The sequence below is a fragment of the Plectropomus leopardus genome, chromosome 15 (genome assembly GCF_026936395.1).
Source record: "Plectropomus leopardus strain MGB_pleo_1.0 chromosome 15, ASM2693639v1, whole genome shotgun sequence".
NCBI classification, from domain to species: Eukaryota; Metazoa; Chordata; class Actinopteri; order Perciformes; family Serranidae; genus Plectropomus; species Plectropomus leopardus.
Genome location: NC_142190.1, coordinates 10,311,556 through 10,332,415, shown reverse-complemented (window position 1 = coordinate 10,332,415; position 20,860 = coordinate 10,311,556). Strand labels below are relative to the sequence as shown.

Sequence of the window (20,860 nt, the reverse complement as noted above, 5' to 3'; positions counted from 1 at the left end):
GAGAACAGTTGTACTGCTAGGAATGATGGACACAACTACCAAAATAAGAACTAGGTTTATCCTTTGCATTCCTGTCCATATTAGAATTATTTTATATATTTATGCTTGTTAGAACATCTGGTGCAGGACTTTGTAAGAATTGTTGGAAAGCCTGAAATTTGAACAAGGAGTGTTAAAAATGCATATTCCAGTCAACTGAATAATCACAGAGATCATTTGGGTGAATTATAAAGAAGCTGCATGGCAGAAGAAGGGTTGAACAGTCCATTAAGTGAGCAAACAAACAGGTGGAGGGTGGAGGTGGTTGTTGAATGGAGACAGGCATGCACTGGTAGTATCCCAATGTATTGATTTCCTGCGCCATCTTTCTGCATGGCCTACAACTGACGTTCTTAAAAGGAAAATAGCACCCATAAATGTCCCAAGATTAATCATCAACCTGATATGCAAATAGATTTGTTTGGTGTACCCAATATTGCTTAACAGCTTTTGAAAATTGCAGTATGTCTAGAATCAAACTTCTATAAGCTGTAACACAATTTCTGGCTGCATTTCACTCAGGAATAATGAGGCTGTTTTTGGTGGTGACAATGGTATCTCAGCCTCTGGATCTTCTCTTACAATACATATGACTGAATACTGCTGAGCCCACAGCCAAACATATTTTTAGCAGGTGATCAGGCAAGATTGGTGAAATCTACTGAAAGGCAGCAGTACTTAGAACCATTGATGAAAGTCTAAGAGACTGACCCATTTTGCTTTTTAAAGTTTTTTTTAACGTCAAACATTGTTTGAGGCTTTCAGCTGCCTGTTTATGTGTGGTAAGCTTTTCAGTTTTTGTGTGAAATGAATCCGAGGCCACTGAATTCTGCTGTTTCTGTCATTCGGCTGCACATTCCATCCTTAACCATTTCCAAAACTTTTTGACTTCCTCATAATCAAACTTGCTTATAACCAAGTAATGTCATGAAAGCAATCAAAAAGTTTTATATTCTTTAGAAAATGATGAAGCAAGATAATAATATAAACTTACTTAACTTTTTAACTTTGACAAACCAGAATCTGGGATCTTAGCCATCTGTCACCAAAACCACTGTATCTGCATTTTAGGGTGGAATTTTCCTTAAAATATGGCACCCTTGTGGGCTATTGGGATGCTACCAGAGCAGAAGTGACAAAGTGAGGAATGGGGGTATGGAAGTGTTCATACTCATTTTGGGCTGGTGTGGACGAGTCTGTGCACAGGGCATTGGGCGCCTCCTTGGTCGGGCCGTCTACTTGTAAGTCCTTACTCTGGGTGCTGTCAGGGGCTTTGACTGGGTCACGCTGGCTCTGTGGCCCATCGGCATTAGCAGAGGGCGGGCTGACTGGCTCTGAGACAGGGAGTGCTGGGTTGGAGGGGGGAACTTTAGGGGTGTCGCTGAGGTCGACCAGGGGCCCAACATCAGATTGGGTGTTAGCATTTAGCGAACTGGACTGGGCAGCAGGGCTCTTTTTTGGGGCTGCTTTGGTTGGGCTGGAGGCGCTGGTGGTTAGCGTGGTGCTCTCACTAGCAGGACTGCTCTGTGCCGTGCTAAAGCTCTCAGCAACTGAGTTAGTGGCAGTGGAGGGGAGCAAGTTTACCACCGTTGAGGTGGTGTCTGCAGCAGCAGGCCTGTTTGGTGGGGAGGGGCTGGATAAACAAGGGAGGAGAGGGAGGAGCAGGTTGTGGACACACACAGAGCCACCAGAAAAGTGAAAGAAAGAAAGAAAAAGGACAAAGAGAAAAAAAAGGGGAAGAGGGGGAGTGCAGGTAAGGGTATAAACAAGGTAGAGTGAGTGCTACTGTGCTGCAGTGAAAAAGAAAATCTACATAGTCAAAATGTTAGCAACAAAATATTTGTGGAGGGGTGAACAAAAACTATCACAAAAACTATCACAACAATAAACCTTAAAAAGAAAGTAGGAGTTCCAGGAATGGGATGCTAATACTTTTTCTTTTTACAATAAAGGAAAAGGCAGGGTTTGTTGGTTGTCTGGATTGGTTAAAGACTAGCTTTGACACTACTTAGAGTTGGTGTTTGTTTCTGTATTCAGTCACACAGTCGTGTAAAATTATCTTCAGCTTTGCAGCTCACATGCTGCTGTTATGGTTTAGTGGTCAAGCATACAGAGGTGCACTTGCAGACCCGAAGCTTGTTGAATGTTGAGCTGGAATAAATCTGTGACTAATGGTCTTTCACTGTACAGTATAAGCAGTTTTTTGTGATGTGCACCCATTTCCACCTCGAAAGTGTGCAAAAGGGGCATTAAATCAACAGAAATACATTGTGTCAGTAGTACCCTATGGTGTGTAGCTGACCTATTATTAGAATTGTATCTGTGATTAAACATAGTTTGGGCCAGACCAAAATTATTTTCCTCATTTACCTCCCTTTCAAAATACAATGCAGACTGGCTGGGACCCCCCTAGACGAAGGAATTGTTCCTTTTTTCGTACTCACTCAGGTTCTGTCAAAGGCGTGGTCTCGTTAGGCTCATTTGGACCCCCTCCTTGGTTTGGGGTGTTTTCTTCCTCTGTTCTCACTTCAACAATAGGCTCCTTGGACTCATCTTTTCTGTTGTCAGAAGACGACAGACAGTTAGCAAGTTATTGAACTAACTTCAGTTGTAGTTAATACATACGGTTGGGCCACATAAACAACAATATTGCAGCGTGTTTTTAAAAAATAATGAGATTTTTAATAGATAATTATCAGTAATGTGGATATAACGACTAAGTGGGTAAAGGTAAATAACAGAACAGCCAGAGTAGTCTGGTAAGTTCACAAAACTACATCACTTTACTGTAATGCTGCCTTTAAAATAAAAGAAAGGACAACACTTAAACGACAATATCCAAAATCTAACAGTATATCTGGTTTCATATTATGACATCAATATAATATCAATGTATTGCCCAGCTCTAATAGTAAGTTAAACACTGGCAGATTCAAGACTAGCATGGCCTACTCGACCAGAAAGGCAACTCGTGTCCCACATACATAGTCAGTATGTTTACATGCTTAGTTGAGCTACGGTCATAGCTTGATTAGGTCATTTAAGTGGACTGCTGTCCTTGTCCGGGTTTTTTTTTTCTTTTTTTTCCGGGCTGTTATTGCCTGTGAATGTTACTCAAAATTTGTGGCTTAAACATTCAAAAACCTCAGCACAGTCCTTTAAACTGTCAAACACATTCTCTTATTTTCTCATTCCAATATTTGATCATCCTCCACCTGCTGCCACCTGCAGCCTCTGATTGTAGGTTTCCCTTGGGGGCTTATCTGTTATCATCACACTGCTCTCTGATTGTGCCGAGCTTTAAAGCGTTTGCTTGCTGTGAATGACATGTTTGGATCTGAGGTGCCAAATATCAGTTCTGTACATGTCATGATTCACCCTTAATAAATCTGTTTCATGTGAGCTGTTTAGTTGGAATATATTATTTGTTTTTGTGAAGTTCACAGCTGGTACAGTCAGACTGTTTATGATACTGAACAGAACTGTTGATCAAATAAAGACAAACATGCAATAAATGAATTGTGACACGATTAGATGTTTACAAGGGTAATCTGTTAAACATGGTTCTGAATATTTTAGTATTAATGCTTGCTGGCGTGCTGTTTTCAAAAGTAAGATAAGATATGATAGATCCGATAAGACATACTTAAAAAACCGCATAGGAAAATTTGCCCTGGAATCTTTCCTGCAGTTCCACAGAGAGAAATAACTATGTCAACATAATTTAAATCTGTGAATTTTAACACTTTTGCAGCTAGAATTTATCCCCCATCCCACTATGTAACTACAATTAAATGATTTGCATAATCTGGGAAAAGCTGAATATAGTCTAGTTGAAATTTGCTTGTTGGCAACAAACTCACAGTCATAAAACAAGATCAGTACAAACTGGTACATGTTAAGCTGAACAAAGCAAAAAGACTGGAAGCATGAAACTGCCACACAAAAGGAACCTTTGTCAAAAGAGAACAAATACTGTAAATGTAGGTTTAAGCCTCCAGCAACACATATTAACCTTCTGCATATCATTGTTGTCAGGGGCAAACCTCGCATCTTCACATTGCACTATTTTTATGTTTTTTCATAAATTGATTGTATTTGTTCCCCCCTGTCTATCAGTGGGTTTTACCATTTCTTAACCAATGAAATGTATTTTAAAAACAGCTTTTTCTAATTCCTAAAAAATAGCAGTTTTGGAGATAGGGGGTTTGAGCCCAACAGCAGCGCTATGGTTAACCTGCATGATAGACATTTATATCCTGTATCCAAGAATCAGCCATTCAAAAGTAGTTGTAATGTTGCTGCTCTTAAAAGAAAAGTCTTATTGTGACATTTTTATTTCTACATGAAAGTACAATTAAATTATCAATATAAAACAGAGCAACTGATTTCATTTTGAAACATCTTTCTGTCCACCTGATGAATTTAAGTTCAACATTTACTCTCATTTTAGCTCTGCTTTGGTCTCCACCAAATAGTTAACCTTGTTCGTCTGCTGTTTGGCGCTCAGCGGATAGCATGCAGTGGGTGTTTTAGTCCTTTTTTGAAAACGACTGCCAAAACAATAAGCTGAAGGACGCTAAAAAGCTCCATAGAGGTGAGGGGAACTCAGACTCTATGATAATGCTCTGTGGTATGTCACTATTATGTTTTGCATCATTAAAACTGATTTGCGCAGCTTTAAACAATAAATGGAAAATAATATGTCACAAGATGATGTTTACTTACGTGAATGCTGCCTTGCCCTCCTCAATGTCTTTGCCCTTAGCACCCGGGCCGGCCTTCCCACAGAAGTTCACAGCAATGCACATGAGGAGTCCACACTTGTTGAGGAAGTAGCAGGTGACGTCCACTCCCACCAGCAGCAGGAAAAAGACGACAATAAGGATGCCTACGATGGCTCCGGTGCCCAGGCCTGAGCCTCCGCCCACAGCATCTGAAGGAGAGGGAGAGGGGATACACAAGCAAAATAGGCAGGAAAAAGAGGGGGAGATGAAGAGTTAGGAGAGAGGAGTGGGTTTAACATGAGGGAGAGGGGAAGGAGAGAAAGTTAGAAAGAGAGAGGGAGAGAGAGATGATGAGGAATGCAGTCAAGCTTTTAATACAGTGCTTAAGGTTTCAGTTGTCAAGACCTCAAGTGTGTCGTTCTTTTAGAGGGAATTTGGAGACAAATCACGGCAGAGCCACCAGGAAGCTAATACGCTGAAACACAATAAAAGCCTCATCTGCGCTTTCATTATAGCTACTTGATATTTACTCTTGAAAATCATCAAGGCCGACACACTTGAGGCATTCAATTTCACACACAATCAGAACTTACAAAGAAGAAAAAAAACACAGATCACAATCTAAGTCACTATGTGAAGATAGACAACATCTACAATATATTCCGAATACTATGTACAAACCATATATTACACTGAGCCTGTAATGCGAACCCTTCTGTTTGTCACGGGGTCTCCATGTCAAATGAAATGAATGAAAATTAACATTTTTGATATTACAAATATAGACATCAGTGTTACCTCCAAGTTTGATGGCAATCAGTAGTTGTCCAGACAATTTATGCATGATTTGTAAGGCTTTTCAAAGATAACTTGTAGTTAATCTGCCTATTAATTATTCAGAATTGGAAAATGAAACAACATTGAATCCTTGCTTGATTGTAGATTTGGAGTTTTTTGTCTCCACAAACCAGTCAAGTTTATATCCATGTCTCCAAAAACATGCTTCACACAAATCTTCCTTCCAGCAGCACAGGAAATGTATACAATCAGCATTGTTTCAAGGTGGGGACCCAAGAGATGGATGGATGCAAGGTCACAGTGACCTTGACCTTTGACCCCCAAAATCTAACCAGTTCATCCTTGACTCAAAGTAGCGTTTGTGTCAAATTTGAAGAAAAATCCCTCAAGGCTTTCTTAAGATATTGCATTCACAAGGATGGAACGAATGAAAAGATGTACGTACAGACAACCTTTAAGCATAATGCCTCGACCGCGGCTGTCGCCATCGCAGAAGCATAAAAAGGCAATAAGGGATTTTTATGTAGGAAACTGGGGAAAGATTTCTCAACCTTAAGGTTTCTCAGGCTCAGGCATCTAACATCAATACGGCAGCATATAGTGCAAATACAACATATCATTATCCATAAATTAGACATGATTTTAAAGATGTCTTGTACTTGGATCAAAGTTACAAAAACCCATGGTCAATAAAACAACTTTTAAGCACCATCTTCACTTTTCAAATTCACTTGCTTATCGGGAAACATTGTCTCACATTAAGAAAGAAAATCTTACACGTATCTTTTTTCTTACCCTAGATTTTCAGAGGCAGACCACTAGAATAGACATAAATTGTAATCACGATCAATCAGCAAGGAATCAATCACAGAAAAACTAAACTCAAAATGGATTTTCTTTGAAGGTTGTATAAGGGATTTGTTTCACAGACCAGCAGTCCACTTCCCACTCTTATACACCCTACAAAGAGAGAAACCAAACAGCCTCTATGGATTTTTCTTACTGCCTAATCGTTTTTATAGCTGCTTCAAAACTTTCTTAGGAAATGTAAAGGTTAAAAAGGGTTATCTGAGCAGTTGTTTATCACAACATACAGAAGCTGTCATTGCATTTATAATTCCACTTTGAGGGCAAAGCGCAAGTGCAGGTTATTTTCTCCCTCAGATTATTGCACATAAACAAATGCACACACAGTTTATAGACAGGATGGAATAAAAAGGATTTTGAGGTCTGAAGCAGCTCAGGCTTTGCGGCTTTGCATTTCAACCTCGCCCTTCGAAGCTCTCATACTTTGTTTTGGCATTTCTGAACAAACATTTTTGAACAAACCTGGACTTATAAATGATAGCCATGTTTCCATCTTTGCATGCAACTTGTGGATGCCTGTTATTGAAAAAAAAATTTCATATAGAATCTAGAATTCTTTGAGGGAAAAAAAACCCAGAATACATGCAACATTCTTCATTTGCTTTTGGAAAAGTCATGAGAAGAGATTGAGCTTTCTAAAACATTTAAACATGCAGCAAAATTTTCACTTCACAGGGGACAAAACAAAAGCTACTCACCACAATACTTCAAACAGGAAAAACATTTGTGCTTACTTACAGTGCAGGAATTAAAGTGCATATACACAAAATAATCAATGACCCTGACAAGTATGGTAATATACAATCACATCAGTGGAAGGAGTAGTAGCATATCTTGCTGGTTTGTCAGCACTGATCGTGTCATGTACATACTCTGCTCTGATTGGGTGGTTATTTTTTACTCTGTACTGGTGCACAATGAAGTACTTCATTTCTCTGGCATCATTTTTTGATGCACCCCTTTTATTTTTTAAGGTCCAGGAGCCAATTTAAGTTATATCACTGAAAATTGGTAGCCATTGACCATGACTGTCACTGTGTCTGAAGTACTTTTACATAGTTGGGTGGAGTAGAAAACAGCTTATTCCCTTTCATGAAGGATTCAGAAGGAACACAATTGATTGCCACCAAATTGCTGCTTCTGTACATTAGAGAACATTTGCATAAAACTGAATCTTTTCCAACTTACCCACATTATGCTGCTGGGTGCCTTTTGAGCCTTTGAGTAGTGATGGGAGGTATGATTTTCAAAGTGGCCACCTTGATGTTGTCCCATGAAAGGACATGAAAGTGGAATCGGATGCAGAGCTGGTTTAAAAATGTCCCTTTAGACAGTCTGTTCAGAACCTAATGAGACATTATGACTTTTCGTTAAAGATTAAGTCCCTCTTACACAGGTTAGTGATGGCCTGCCAGTGTCTGTAAACTGTCTGGGGGGAACTGGAGCACTGCAGTTTGCAGACCATCTGTAAATTTATATAAACTGATAAAACCTGCATGTCCCCAAAGACTGGGGCAAAGAGCAGGAAATAGACTAACTGCAAATATGTTTTGCAGTTCTGTAACCACTGCACCAATAGTATGAGGTCATTTTTATATTGGCCTCACTATAGCCCAGAGCATTTTGCAAAAGCGAAGTGAAAATGAACAAAAAATGCATTACAGCTGTGAAAAAACCAAACAAACAAAACCAAACAAAAAAAAAAACAACTATAAGTGGTTTAACTTGAAATTCTGTACCCATTTTTTTGTTTAATGTAGACAATGTATTGTCACACCAATGTATTCCTGCAGCTACAACAGACTCTGATCCAAACTATAAACCATAAACATCAGGATTTCTGTGCAACGGTGTGTCTAGAGCTGCCCTTTTACACGACTGATTGATCACATAAAGACAATCTCATTAAAGGAGAAAGAGAGAAACCAGTTCTGGTTTCAATGGACCGGATTGCAATGCAGCAAGTAGGAATGATCGTAGCTGAATGATCATACTTAGAGACTCAAAGACCCAGTGAAATCAATTTTCAAAGTTCTAGTATTTTTGAAGACTCATCCTGCACTCTGGAACAATTTTGTCCAATCAAATGTGATTTGGAGCATCCAGGTACACCCTTCCATCATAGAGCTGATGCTTGACTACTAAAAAAGTATTTCGCTGCTGGAAAATGGTCTTTTCTTATAACTAGGTTGTCTATGCAGTGGAAAATGCAATTGAAATTGGTGCTACATGGTGAGAGGAAACAGGGAAAAGGGCTGTGACATTTGCTTTCACTCAAGAGATAGAAAATGTACAGTTAAAGGGATGCACAGCACTGCACTTGATCAATTAATGCTAAGACTGATAGGTGACAGAATAGATTTTAGGTAGGAAATATGCAATGCAGTAACAAAATCCTGTTCAAATTTGGTCACTTTTGTTTCTGTGGTGGCAGGCATATGAAAATGGGGAAGTACAATCTGCAGTTCAAGCAACATCCGAAAATCGCAGCGAAAATCTGCTGTGGATCTGAGTTAAGAGATGAGCAGGGAGATGTGGTGGCAGGTGAGATTAAGTTTACTACAGTTCATTTACATGTTAAAAATCAGCAGAGTATCTCTAAGGCTCAACTGATCCATCTATCACAACATGAGTTGACATTTCACTTCATCATATGGTTTCTCTCATAATATCTGCTAACGATTTAAGCAGCATAAACATGTTCAGGCCACTAAGTTTTACTCTGGCTTCCATTATTTACATTGTGCAATTACTTTTTCATTGGTCCAGTTTATGTGACACATCCTTACATGTAAAATTTCCAGACTTTACGAGTTGACACACACTGCCTGAATGCACCATTGAACAAGTAACAGGCACAAATTAGAGCAAATGATGGTCACAGTTCTCTTGGCGTTTCAAGTGGGACAGCCTTGTTGACACATATTCATCTTTAAAATGCAGACTTCAAAATAGATGTTTTTATGGATGCTGTAGATGTATGGCTTTCAATGGCAAATGACTTGCACTCAGGTGCTTTCTGAAACCTCACAAACAGCCACATCGCAAAGCCACAGCCACATGACAAATTTAAATTAGCTTTTCGCCTTTCAAACATGTTATGTTTGTGTTTACTGCATCTGTATGACAGATATGTTATTTCAAGCGGGGGCACAGCCCCGTGGTCAATCTCGACGTTTCATTTACATTAACTGTCTTCCTATTCTTGACTACACCGAGGCATTCAATCCTTAATTTTCTCTGATGGCTATGATCAAAATAGCAGGAGCGTGCCAAAGCTCTGTGTACTTATAGGTGACTACAGTGTTGCAGACAACACTTGTTTTTCCTCTGCCAATTGCTTCATTTGCATTTTAACAGGCACAATAAATCATGTGGCATGTATTCAGTGCCGAGGGGGGTTTTCTCACCGAGTGCTCTCGCTGATGGAGAAAGCACAAATCTTCATGTCAGGATGGACTACACAAACATTTCTCTTTACAGGCTTGTCAGGTACAGTACTGAGCCAGTTCCCCAGCAGACTGCTGATAACAGACCGCATGTGATAAGCCCCAATTTCACTGAAAACCACACATTCCTGAAAAATCAATAACTGGTCACTGTCCAGCATAGACAATCTGCCAGACTTGTGTGCTAGTACATAGACAAAAAGATTTATATTGGCAGTTAATTTACATATCATTATAGCACCAGAAGATGCATTCAAATAGTGGCTACTTATTTGAATGCATAATTCAAACAGAATGCACACAGACTTTTTGATTTAACTTGTCAACCACTGCCAAACACTGCAGTGGCTCTTCTTCTTACATGTTGAAACACATAGAGAGGTATTTTTATTTTTAAAAAATCCAGCAGTTTCTCGAGATATCAAATATGCCAGGCTGAATTTGAGGGAAATGGGTTTAAAATTATGCCCGTCTGAAATTTTTTACAGGTTATAGATTGCTGCAGCCTTAAATAAACAGTTAAATGAAACTATTCACGAGACTGTAGCTGCAGAGTATAAGACATTATGTGTGTATCAGGACTCATCCTGGCAACCCAGCAAGGCAAAGGACCACATTCTGAAACATCAACAGATGATTCTCTATGCACTGAAGTGCAGTGGGAAATGTACAGATTTGTACACTGAAGAGGCACAACATATTATAGAGGAGCAAACATCTTATTCATCCATTTACAGAGAAAGAAATGCAGTTTTGAGGGCGCATGTGTTCCAAGACAGGGAGGACAAGATGGTTTGACAGTCGTGTAAAATAGGCCATATGCCAAACTTGAACTGAACAAAAGAGGGGGGACTGTAACTACATCCATCGACCTCTTTATCATCAATGCCTCTGCAACATCCAGAAAACTAGTGGTAGGAGGCATCACCTGGGTTATGGCCATCAGACTCCAAAGGTGCTTAGCCATTAGCACTCTTTAACCAGTGCCTTATTGCTTGGTCCTGATAATACACTACACTAATCAATGCAATGTGTTGTATACTAGTAGTCAGATTCATTAAGATAAGATAATCCTTTAGTAGTCCCACAGCTGGTAACTTTGCATTGTTACCATATGATCATCTCTGTACGAGTACTCAGTGTACTTTGGACCAGTGTGGCATATCATATCCTTCAAGATATTGCTGGTATACTTTTTAATATGATAAGAAAAAAATCATATTCCAATAATGGCAATGTTCAGACTTGTTGACATAATGACATCATACTGTTATTCATGGAAACAACAAACACGGCTGAAAGCAATTGCCAGGAGAGTTAAGGAGAAATGGCAGAGGGTCAGGTGGAAAACAAACAAACAACAAAACTCAATCTTTTTCAAAAGAGAAGGAGATCACCTTTTGATTTATTTTAGATATTAATGGATGATTTTTTTGTTGTACCATTTCTATTTTATACAGAATCTGAATATCACTGGGTTATTATTGTTGTTCACATTAGAAAGAACTGAGAGGTATTTTTTGTTTAGTTTTTACTTAACATTTAAAAGAAAACTGTTAAATTATATGTTCTTGAAATTAAAAACAAAATATTTTTTTGGTAATTTGTCATGTCACCAAGAACATCAAAAATACCTTCAAATATTGTGATGTAATTTCAGGGCCATATTGGCCACCCCTTCTTTGGACTAACATGAACTATTGGGTTATGTGCACTAACAGCACAAAAAGCAAAGTAGTCGCACACTTCCAAAAAACATTTAAGGCAGTTGATGGACCAATAAAAGATAGCTAATGCTAAGAGCTTTGCTCCAAATGGTGCATGTGCTCATAAATTGTACTTAAGGGAGTGTGCAGACCTTTCTTCATGTTTTATAGGTGCACTAAGAGACACTAATGAAACTGTGAATTTTTTTTTAGTTTTGTGAGATTACTCTTGAGCTGTCTCGTCCCCTAATTGTTTTAATCACATGTATCTGCAAGTAGCCTCCTCATTTCATTTTCTGTGTGGTATTATCAAAAGTAGTGTGAACAACACTCTTAAAAATTTAGCATTTTTACGCTGACTAATTTGAGTATACTTCATTTAGTCACTTTTGAAAACACAAAATACTCAACATCTGTCAACTTTGCTTTTCCTATGACGATTATTTTATTGTTTTCCTTTAGCTCTTTGGTTCCCTTTCTCCATCTGCTATTTCTCCTTCTTTTAGTATTGCATTGACCTTATTTAGTTCGATAGAAGTTTCTCCAATAACTCCCCTGTTTGTTTCCTCCATCAGAGCTCTGCCACAGTGTGGCACTGCACCGCCATTAAAATAACATGAGCTTCAGATTCTGTTTTCTTTTTGAGCACAAGGAAGCAGAGTGATGCTGACAACTGACTCCCTCTCTGACTGATTAAGATCTTTGGAAACGCTTCATGCAGGAGGGAGTGAGTGTGGCTGGGTGGGATTTAAAGCATTTAAATCAAGTTTTCAGCTGCAAGCGGTGCAACACACACTACAGACTGATGTGCACATTGGCTTGAAAAAAATATGAATGTCTCATTTTCATTTTCATGCAGCAGAGAGCAAAGGGAGGGAGCACTAAGATAAGTTAAACTTTATAATAAATCTAATTTAATTCAGAGAGACAGAACATTGTGAAACACAGATGATTATAGGCTATCTATTTGTTTTTTGTTATATACAAAACGCTCCAGTCGTTATTAGATTTTAAAATTTCCATCTAATAACAAAACAAAAACACCATGTAGTCCTCTGTAATGAAAAGCTAAGTTGTGGAAAATGACAAAAAGATAAAAGACACGAGAAACAGTCGAGGAACATTCTCAGATTACAGAATAAATATCACTTGTCGCTTCATTTCCAATACAAATCTGCTGATTTGTTTTTAACTTCTATCCATATAAACACCCCATTAACCACATCAGGCTAACAAGCTGAGAAAACGGTTTAGGCTGCATGAAGAGAATGAATCTCAAATTCCTGAACAATAGCGGCAGCTCTCGCTGTAGTCTGTATGCAGTGGGTGACTGCACCGTTTGCTTCAGGGAAGGGAAATATTCAGTTGATATGCAACACAAGTAAGTCTGATGCACACACTTAGATGGAGATCCTGATTAGCAGAAATGAAAATCACTCAGCACTGATCAGCACTATCATTACTCAGTAGGCACTGATGAACAACAGGAGGGACCAACAAGTGACAAAGAACACCTCAAGGGTGTCGTAAGCTCTTATTATCCTTGTGACAGAACTTAGTTGAGATTAAACAGCAGTGCCAGGGATGAAAAAAATGAAGGAATACAAGTCTCAATTTATATCCCAACATAGGAAGGAAGGCAAGAAGGCCATTTTTCAGAGAACTGCCCAAAGGAAACTACCAAGAGGGAAAAAAGATACCCATATAATTCTTCATCTGTCTTCTCATTCCTGTGTGGGGAATCAAGGCTTTACCACATATCAATGTTATTCTACCTCCAGGCGAATAAAGTTGAAGCAAGCAAGCAAGCAAATTGTAAGGTTCTTCTTCATCCTAGGTTGGCAGAGTCGGCCTCTCGAGCTACATTCACCTTAGCATCCTCTCCAAAGCTCCTTTCAAAGGTTACAAATCAGATGGAAAAACCTTTGACATGTGCTCATTTGAAGCTGAAGTGCTCTTTGCCACAGGCTGTTTCAAATGGGAGTCGAGTATACGGTGTGCTCGGTGCACTTAAAACCCATGAGGATATCTTTGATGGGCAATTGACAACAGAAAATACTCTCGTTTTGGAAGATAGTGAATGATTTGGTATTTTCAACACGATGCTGAAGTACAAGAACATAAATGTGGCAAAATGTCCTTAAAAACGTCATAGATACTTCAAGAGGTTTTTTTCCTATATGACTCAAAACACCAACCTATCTGTACTTGATCATTTGGAGAAACTTGACAGAATGTGAACTGGCTAATTCTCACTGGTCACCATCAAGCCTCCTACAGACTGTGAGATTTTATCCACAAAAAAAAAAGTTTAGTGCAAGCTACACTGTGAGACATGGATCTAATAATCTAAGTTTGATGTATGCAGACTGTACAGTGTCAGTGCTTACTGAATCACAGGCAACGATGTACGTCCATCAATGTCAATACGCAAGACCAAAATGTCATTAATGCACATCATTCATCTATGTAGTGCTAAGAGAAAAATGAAAACAAACATAAATTGGGCCGTTGCTATGGTGGCATTTATTTGTGATGAAGAAAGTATGAAGAAGAAGAGGAGGAGGAGAATGTGGTTGTGGTCAGTGCTTGGGGAAAAGAGGCCAACTTGGCATGCCACTTTTGCAACAAAAGCTCAACTTATTTATTAGCATTTACTAGAATTTAGCAGTGTTGCACTGATCAGAGCCTCACTGCATGCTGCGTTTCTATTGGTTGGTTCGTAGACATAGCTCGTAACAGCAGTAACACAGTGAGATGGTCATCCCAAATTTCTGACACTGTCAGAATTTCGTCACAGGCTATCTTTGATCGTAAGACCGTGACAATGGCCATTCTTGAACCTCTCACACTGTGCAACGTAGGAGCACCATTTTAGAGCCACAACTAAAGACATTGCCACATTTTTTTTACGTTGGTCATCTTTCATCTGGGACAGCCCAAAATCACAATGTGTATACCAACTGTGGTTAAGTTCTGCAATGATTTCATTTCCAAGACAGACAAAACAATCACCATTCACATCTGTCTGATTACTGAAAATGTATCAATGCTTTATTAATTCTCTCACATTGAACCGTTGTTGATCATGGCTGTAGGTGAGTCTAGTCTCTTTGTGTATGCATTGCATGAGTCGTAGAGCAGAGTGTGGAACAAATGTTTGAACAAATGGAAACTGTATAGATGGCTTTGAGTAACCTACTGTACACACCGATGGCCATTGATCAGATCTGTAGCTCTTGGTTACCCATGTTAAAGAAGAGCTTTTTAAATTTCTAAATTTATTGCTCGACTACCCCAGTAACAAGACTGTCATCCCAAGAAAAACAACAGAATCAGTCATTTGATCAAATGCCTATTTTGACACTGTTATGATAAACGGAGAAAAACTTCCACTGGCTCTGAGAATTAGGATTCTTCTGTCAGTGGCAAGAGGAGAATCAGCAAGCCACAGAGCCACAAAACAAAAGGGGGACATCTGGGTGGATGCTCTAGGGGTCTGAAAAGCATGTAATTTAAACACAGGAGATAAGCTCCTAGTTTTTTACAGACCATCACTCCTGGATTATTTTAACCATGACCACAATCTTTCCCTAACCATATCCAAATTTTTGTTCTATTATCCACAATGACTATGGTTCCCGAACATTAAAGAAGTCATTTTTATACACACACTCTGTGAGTAAGGCATTTTTGTGCCGAACACTAAAAATTAAACTTTGCTTTAACAGATCTGTAACTGCTTATCAAACAGTCCCTCCAGGATTTGGTGGGATGTTATGTCTAATTATGTGACAGCTATTAAATAATTTTTTTAAAAAAGGGCTGCATGTTGCAATGTTTGAGGTTTTGTTTTGCAATAAAATTGCCAGGACAGGTGAAAATAAAATAAAAGTTATGATGCTGTCTCAGATTCAGAGTGTGTTATTATGACCATTCAGTCACTGTGTCTTACAAAATTATAATTTGTTTGTGATGACGGTGGTGGGTTAGCACGAGCTGACACAGAACGACCTGATCTCATCCAACACTGAGCTGTTAATCTCACATTGACACCGCAGAAGACTTAACTCTGTTGTTAGTTCTGTTGTGTAACGTTAGCCATGTGATGCTAACAGTTAGCCCTGCCACTGAGTGTCTGTGACTGTGTCCAAGGCACAGAGCTCTGGTCACGCACCAGTCGTCTCATGAAAAACACACAGAAAGAGAGTGAGTAGGGCTGAGCGATTCAACAAGCTGCCTGTTTTAAAAAGTCAAGTTGCGATAAAGTTGTGGTGATCGGACAAAATTTCAAGGTTGCGCAGAATACAAAGGGACTGACTGAATTTGCATTAATTGTTGCGATCGCAAAATACTGGAGGACTGATAAAACCTTTCTGTAACAGTGGTTTTTAACAGGGATAGAGCCAGACACTGTACACATTCAGGACTCTGCTCAAACCTAGGGGGTACAGGGACATGCTCCTGCAGTGATTTTTCTTCCATTTATGGCATCTGAAGAAATCCTCATGTATATCCTTTATCCTATTATTATCAAATTGTTCTGCATCTGTTGTAATCATCAAACAACAAATGTTGAGGTTGACTTAATTTCACTCCTGCCAACTAAAGAGAGGCAGAATTGTCTGATGTTTCTATTTAGGTTACAGTAAATAGGCAGGTTAGGAATTTGCACTACTAATCTTGAAACCTATTTTTTTGTTTGTTTGTTATACTACACTGAAGGAGAGTTCAGAGAATTAATGTTTGAATGAATAAATGTTCTAAATGCAAAAATCGATGATTGCCAACAAGGCCAAGTAAATTTGGTATTCGATACTCCGAACTGTATATGAGGCCATCAGAAGAACATTTACTCAATTTCAGATTTGTTTGGGGAATAGCATACGTTTGGGACTTTTGAGAAAACATTCAAAGCCGAATATTTCTTATTGTGCTGCATTAGGCTGTTAGATATTTAGTTGCTATTAAAGCTTTAAAAAAAAGCATCTCTGAATGAAAAATAGATTATACTGCCATGCATGAGACAACTTAACAGTAACAGAAGCTGTTTTTTTGCACAGTCGGTTTCTTTCATCATTTAAAATGATATACGATAACATGACAGTAGTTTCCTGTCTATATTATAAGCTAAAGTGTATCTACTAATGCAACTGTTAATACAAATGACAACTCATCATTTTACAGAATATGATAATGGCATTTTCATTAACATTCAGAAACTACAGCTCCCATGCGTTTTTCAAAGAGAAAAGTAGCTGTTTTTGTTAGTAACAAAAACAGCATTGTCATATTTAATGTTTTATTATTTACTATTATTTTATTTATTTATTTATTCCTAAACTTGATTGTAACTGAAGAAAATAGAAGAAAACCTTGTTTGTTGTTCAGAAAAGAAACCCACTATGCAAAAACAAAATGCAATAACAGAAGCTGAGGTAGCTTAGAGTCATATATAATTGCAAAGCCTCTATACGATATATACTGTTTACCATTTGTTCATTTTTTTGTTCAAAATGCATATCTTCTTCCATTAGGTTATAGCCAGGCTTCTAATCTTTCAACATCTGGGTTTTTAACAGTCATGTGTGGTGTAATGCAACACTGAATGCAGAATACAGACATTTTGTTAAAGCTCCAGAGGAAAAAAAGGGCTAAAATTAGCTTCAAATCCAGGCCTTAAACAGTCAGTACAAGTCATCACTGTGTCACACAGCTCAGTACGTTCAGTCACTAAAGCTTCAGAAAGCCATTACTTCCATGAAAGAAAAAGAAACACAATTTATTTCAACCCTACAATGGTTACATGGAAATACACTGATATGTACTTACAAAAATGTCTCAGAGAATAGAATAATTCCACATAATTGAAAATGAAATTTTTAGTGTTTGACAGCTGTTGCACGGATGTTTTTTTTTTCTGCTTTCAAGTAAAAAGAGAACATTAACTGTCAAAAAAAAAACAAAAACAGCTGATTTTTTTGTGTTTCTTGAAGGTCAGTTTGAAAAGAGTATGTACACTTTTGTCACAAAACATGATTAGTTTTTCTGCACAACCTCCTGTCCTCTCCTGACAAGGCGGGTTACATAATAATGTCTTTGAGCATAATATAATGTTGCAAAGTAATAAAGTGTCTTGAAAAAATGAATACTCTGACCCTAACCAATATTATATGTTTCTGCAAATGTTATCTTTCCTCATTTTGTACAGCAGGACATTTCAAACTTGTATCCAAAAATAACAGAAATGAGGCACAGCATTTGTACTCTTCACCTGGTTAACACATTCATAATGCTTGACTGGGGAGCTTCAAAAGCAGCTGCATAGCACATCAATGAATACTGGATCATGCCTCGTGTCAGCTTTCATGCAGTGTTCATGCTTTTATGTCATTTGTGACATAACAGTGGAATGATGTGTCTGTTTAATAATAGGCAATAAATTCCAAAATAAAAGTCTCTTTACAATTGCCATTTCTAGTTAGCACATTGTAGACACATAATCAAACAGTGTAAGGTAATTAATCTATTTATCACCCCTCTTAAGATCACATTAAGGCATTATGAATGTGTTAGTAATCATATCAAAAACAAAGCGGCAACTTTGTCCACACTATATCCCAACACAGCACCCGAATCCAACTTGTAGCATTGATAAAACCTTCCAAAATGTTCCCTTTCTGAATCTATCCATATACAACATGAAAACAGATGAAAACAAAATATTAACAGAATCTAAATCCCCAAAATTTGAGAATGATGCAAGTACTGAGCACCCTGTAATAACGTCATGAAACCAATGTCTTGACTCTCCATCTTTTTTTTTTTTTTTTTTAAATCTTGTGTGTGGCTGCACAAGGGTCAAAAGGCATAGAAAGCAAAGGAGTCTAGGGCCCAAAGATTTCAAAGGCTCAGACTATCCTCTTTCTCCTTGAACGAAATCAGTTTATGAGAGCCAGAGCACAGTCAGCACGGACAGCAGAAGTGCTGCCAGACTGTAGGTCACACATCGGCAACCCAGGGTAGCTGAGGTTATTGTCAACCACAGATGACAAATGAAGAAATTTTCAATATCCATATCATTTGTTTTTTTTTTTTTTTTGGAGTGACAATCATAGCACAAGTGACAAGAAAACAAAAAGATATAATAAAAGCACAAACAGAGAGAGAAATTTGTGTGTATGGCAATGTCATGGTCCAAAGGTGCCCAAGAAGATCACACATGGAGACAAGAAGAAGACACGGAGAAAAAGGGAAGCAGGAGAGAAAGAGGGAAAAAGAGGGAGAGAGATAGAAAAATAAGGTCAGAAATACAGATACAACTGAATCGAGGAATAAAAAGGAAGTCTAAGTTAGAGGATCAAAGTAAAAAAGAAGTCATAGCATGTTAGTAGCACAGCAAATGACACGTGGTTCATGGCATGCATGGGTGGAAGGGTCACACACATGGAAGTAATGGGGAATGTCAACAGAAAGGAAGACATGTCAAAGACACAACAGTCCTGCTTTAAGCTTTGGTATAAACATGAGGAGCTTTGAATCAGTCATGGTGCGGATCAGTGGCAGAGTTTAGGTAGATGACAACCTGGATGTGAGAACACATCCACAAGAGTCAGGCTATTATCTCTCATTTGGAATGGCCAGTGGTGTAATGTAAGTTTGCAAGTACATGCTTCCTTGATAATAATCCAAAAGCCTCATTAATTCACCCATCAGGTCATTAATGGAGAAATTATGGACTCGGCAAGGCCTCTAAATGTTTTTGCGTGTGTCTTTGGAAGCTGAAAGCTGGTTTATTGACTGACAAGAAAAAAAAAAAGAAGATAATTTCAATATCCAATCAGCAGCTCACACTAAGCCTGTAGAGCAGTCATGCCGAGTTGGTTTGCTGCCGCAGCTTCAGCTACTGACTTGCTGTGTGAAAGCAGCAGACACAAATCTAGTCATTATGAGATATAGATTTTTTCAGTTTAATCAATTGTTTTGTAAAATTGTAGCAAGGAATTCTCACCTCTTTCTGACAAAACAACAGCACTATGTTCTTAGCTGCATTTTGTGCTCTGATTTACATTTTGCAACTTTGCAAATGCATTCATTAGAAACATTTTCTCATTATGCTGATCAAACTGTAATCCGGGCAGCATTCAAAATATATTTGCTGTTGCAATTAGTGGAATATAAATGCTCTCTGAGACCACTTTGGGAAAGCATGTAATCCATAAAGGTATTACAGGTGTAACAAAAGAGCAGAAATCATCAGGTCTAAACAGATAAGGTAGGGAACAGTTATTTTGATACCTGTTTTGTCGGCAATTCTTTATCACTGAAAGCACTATGTTGTAGTAGAGTACATCACCAGACAGATGTCTGGTGTAAATGTGCACACATGTAGAAAGAAGAGGGCGGGGCAGGATTCACAGTAGAGCCACTTCTTCAGCTACCATTACACCACTGGTCATGGCAGGGAGACCGGCCCATGCAAAAACCACACATCCAAAACAGAAGCTGGTTATGAAGGTCAAGTCTATGACATGGATGAATGGGTGATTTCATGTTATCAAAAACTGTTAATAGCTGTGTTTTGTAGTTTCACTCCAATGTCAACCTTAGCGGGGGAGATTTGGATGGATCAGTTGTCAACACCTGCCACTTCTGTGTCTGAATTAGCGAATTGACTTAAAGACTGTGTTTGTTTTGACACCTTTTGGCAAGAGAATTATGATGATGTTTTATCTCTCCTCAGCTGGACAGCATTTTGCCTTCTGTGACTCTGTGGCATGAAAATGTTGCCCAGCTGTAACCCGTGGAGAACAGAAATTACACCAGCCAAATTTTATAAAGGTTTCTGACACAAAAGATTCAACAGAGAGGAAACTTAACACTGAGATGTTTTCACAGATCCTATTCTAAGATTGTTTTTTGAGGCATTTTGTGTGTGGCTGCTTTCTGAGCATGTGTTCTCAGCAAACAAAAAAGAAATTTGAACAGATTGAAACTCAACCTCAGATCAACCCTGCACTCACAATTTGCGTCATCCTGCCAATTTAGTGCATAGAGACAGTATATATTTAGCAAAGAACCTAGAAACCTACTGAAATGAAATGCAGATGTTGCAGCTAAAAATAAACCTCGGCAATTCCCCACGTCTCGAAGTGAAGGAAAAACAGCAGCAGCAACTTGAGGAGTACTAAACATCCAGAAACAAAACAATTAAATGAAAGTAATTACAGGAATTAAAGGGGGGACTGACTTGGATGAAGCCCATGTGAACTTC

The 20,860-nt window shown here is 38.5% G+C and overlaps 1 protein-coding gene across 11 annotated transcripts in view; it reads right to left on the bottom strand.

Moving 5' to 3' along the window:
• The window catches only part of ncam1a (neural cell adhesion molecule 1a), a 302,862-nt gene that overhangs the window by 12,663 nt on the left and 269,339 nt on the right, over positions 1 to 20,860 (bottom strand). For 5 of the 11 annotated variants that reach the window (XM_088088676.1, XM_088088679.1, XM_088088681.1 and 2 more), the window contains 3 exons: positions 4,768 to 4,975; positions 2,484 to 2,597; positions 1,211 to 1,672 (listed from right to left, as the gene is read on the bottom strand). In XM_088088676.1, coding sequence (XP_087944802.1) covers positions 1,211 to 1,672; positions 2,484 to 2,597; positions 4,768 to 4,975 — 784 coding nt within the window. The remainder of the gene's footprint in view (positions 1 to 1,210; positions 1,673 to 2,483; positions 2,598 to 4,767; positions 4,976 to 20,860) is intronic. The other 6 variants (XM_088088677.1, XM_088088680.1, XM_088088684.1 and 3 more) reach the window with 2 other exon arrangements.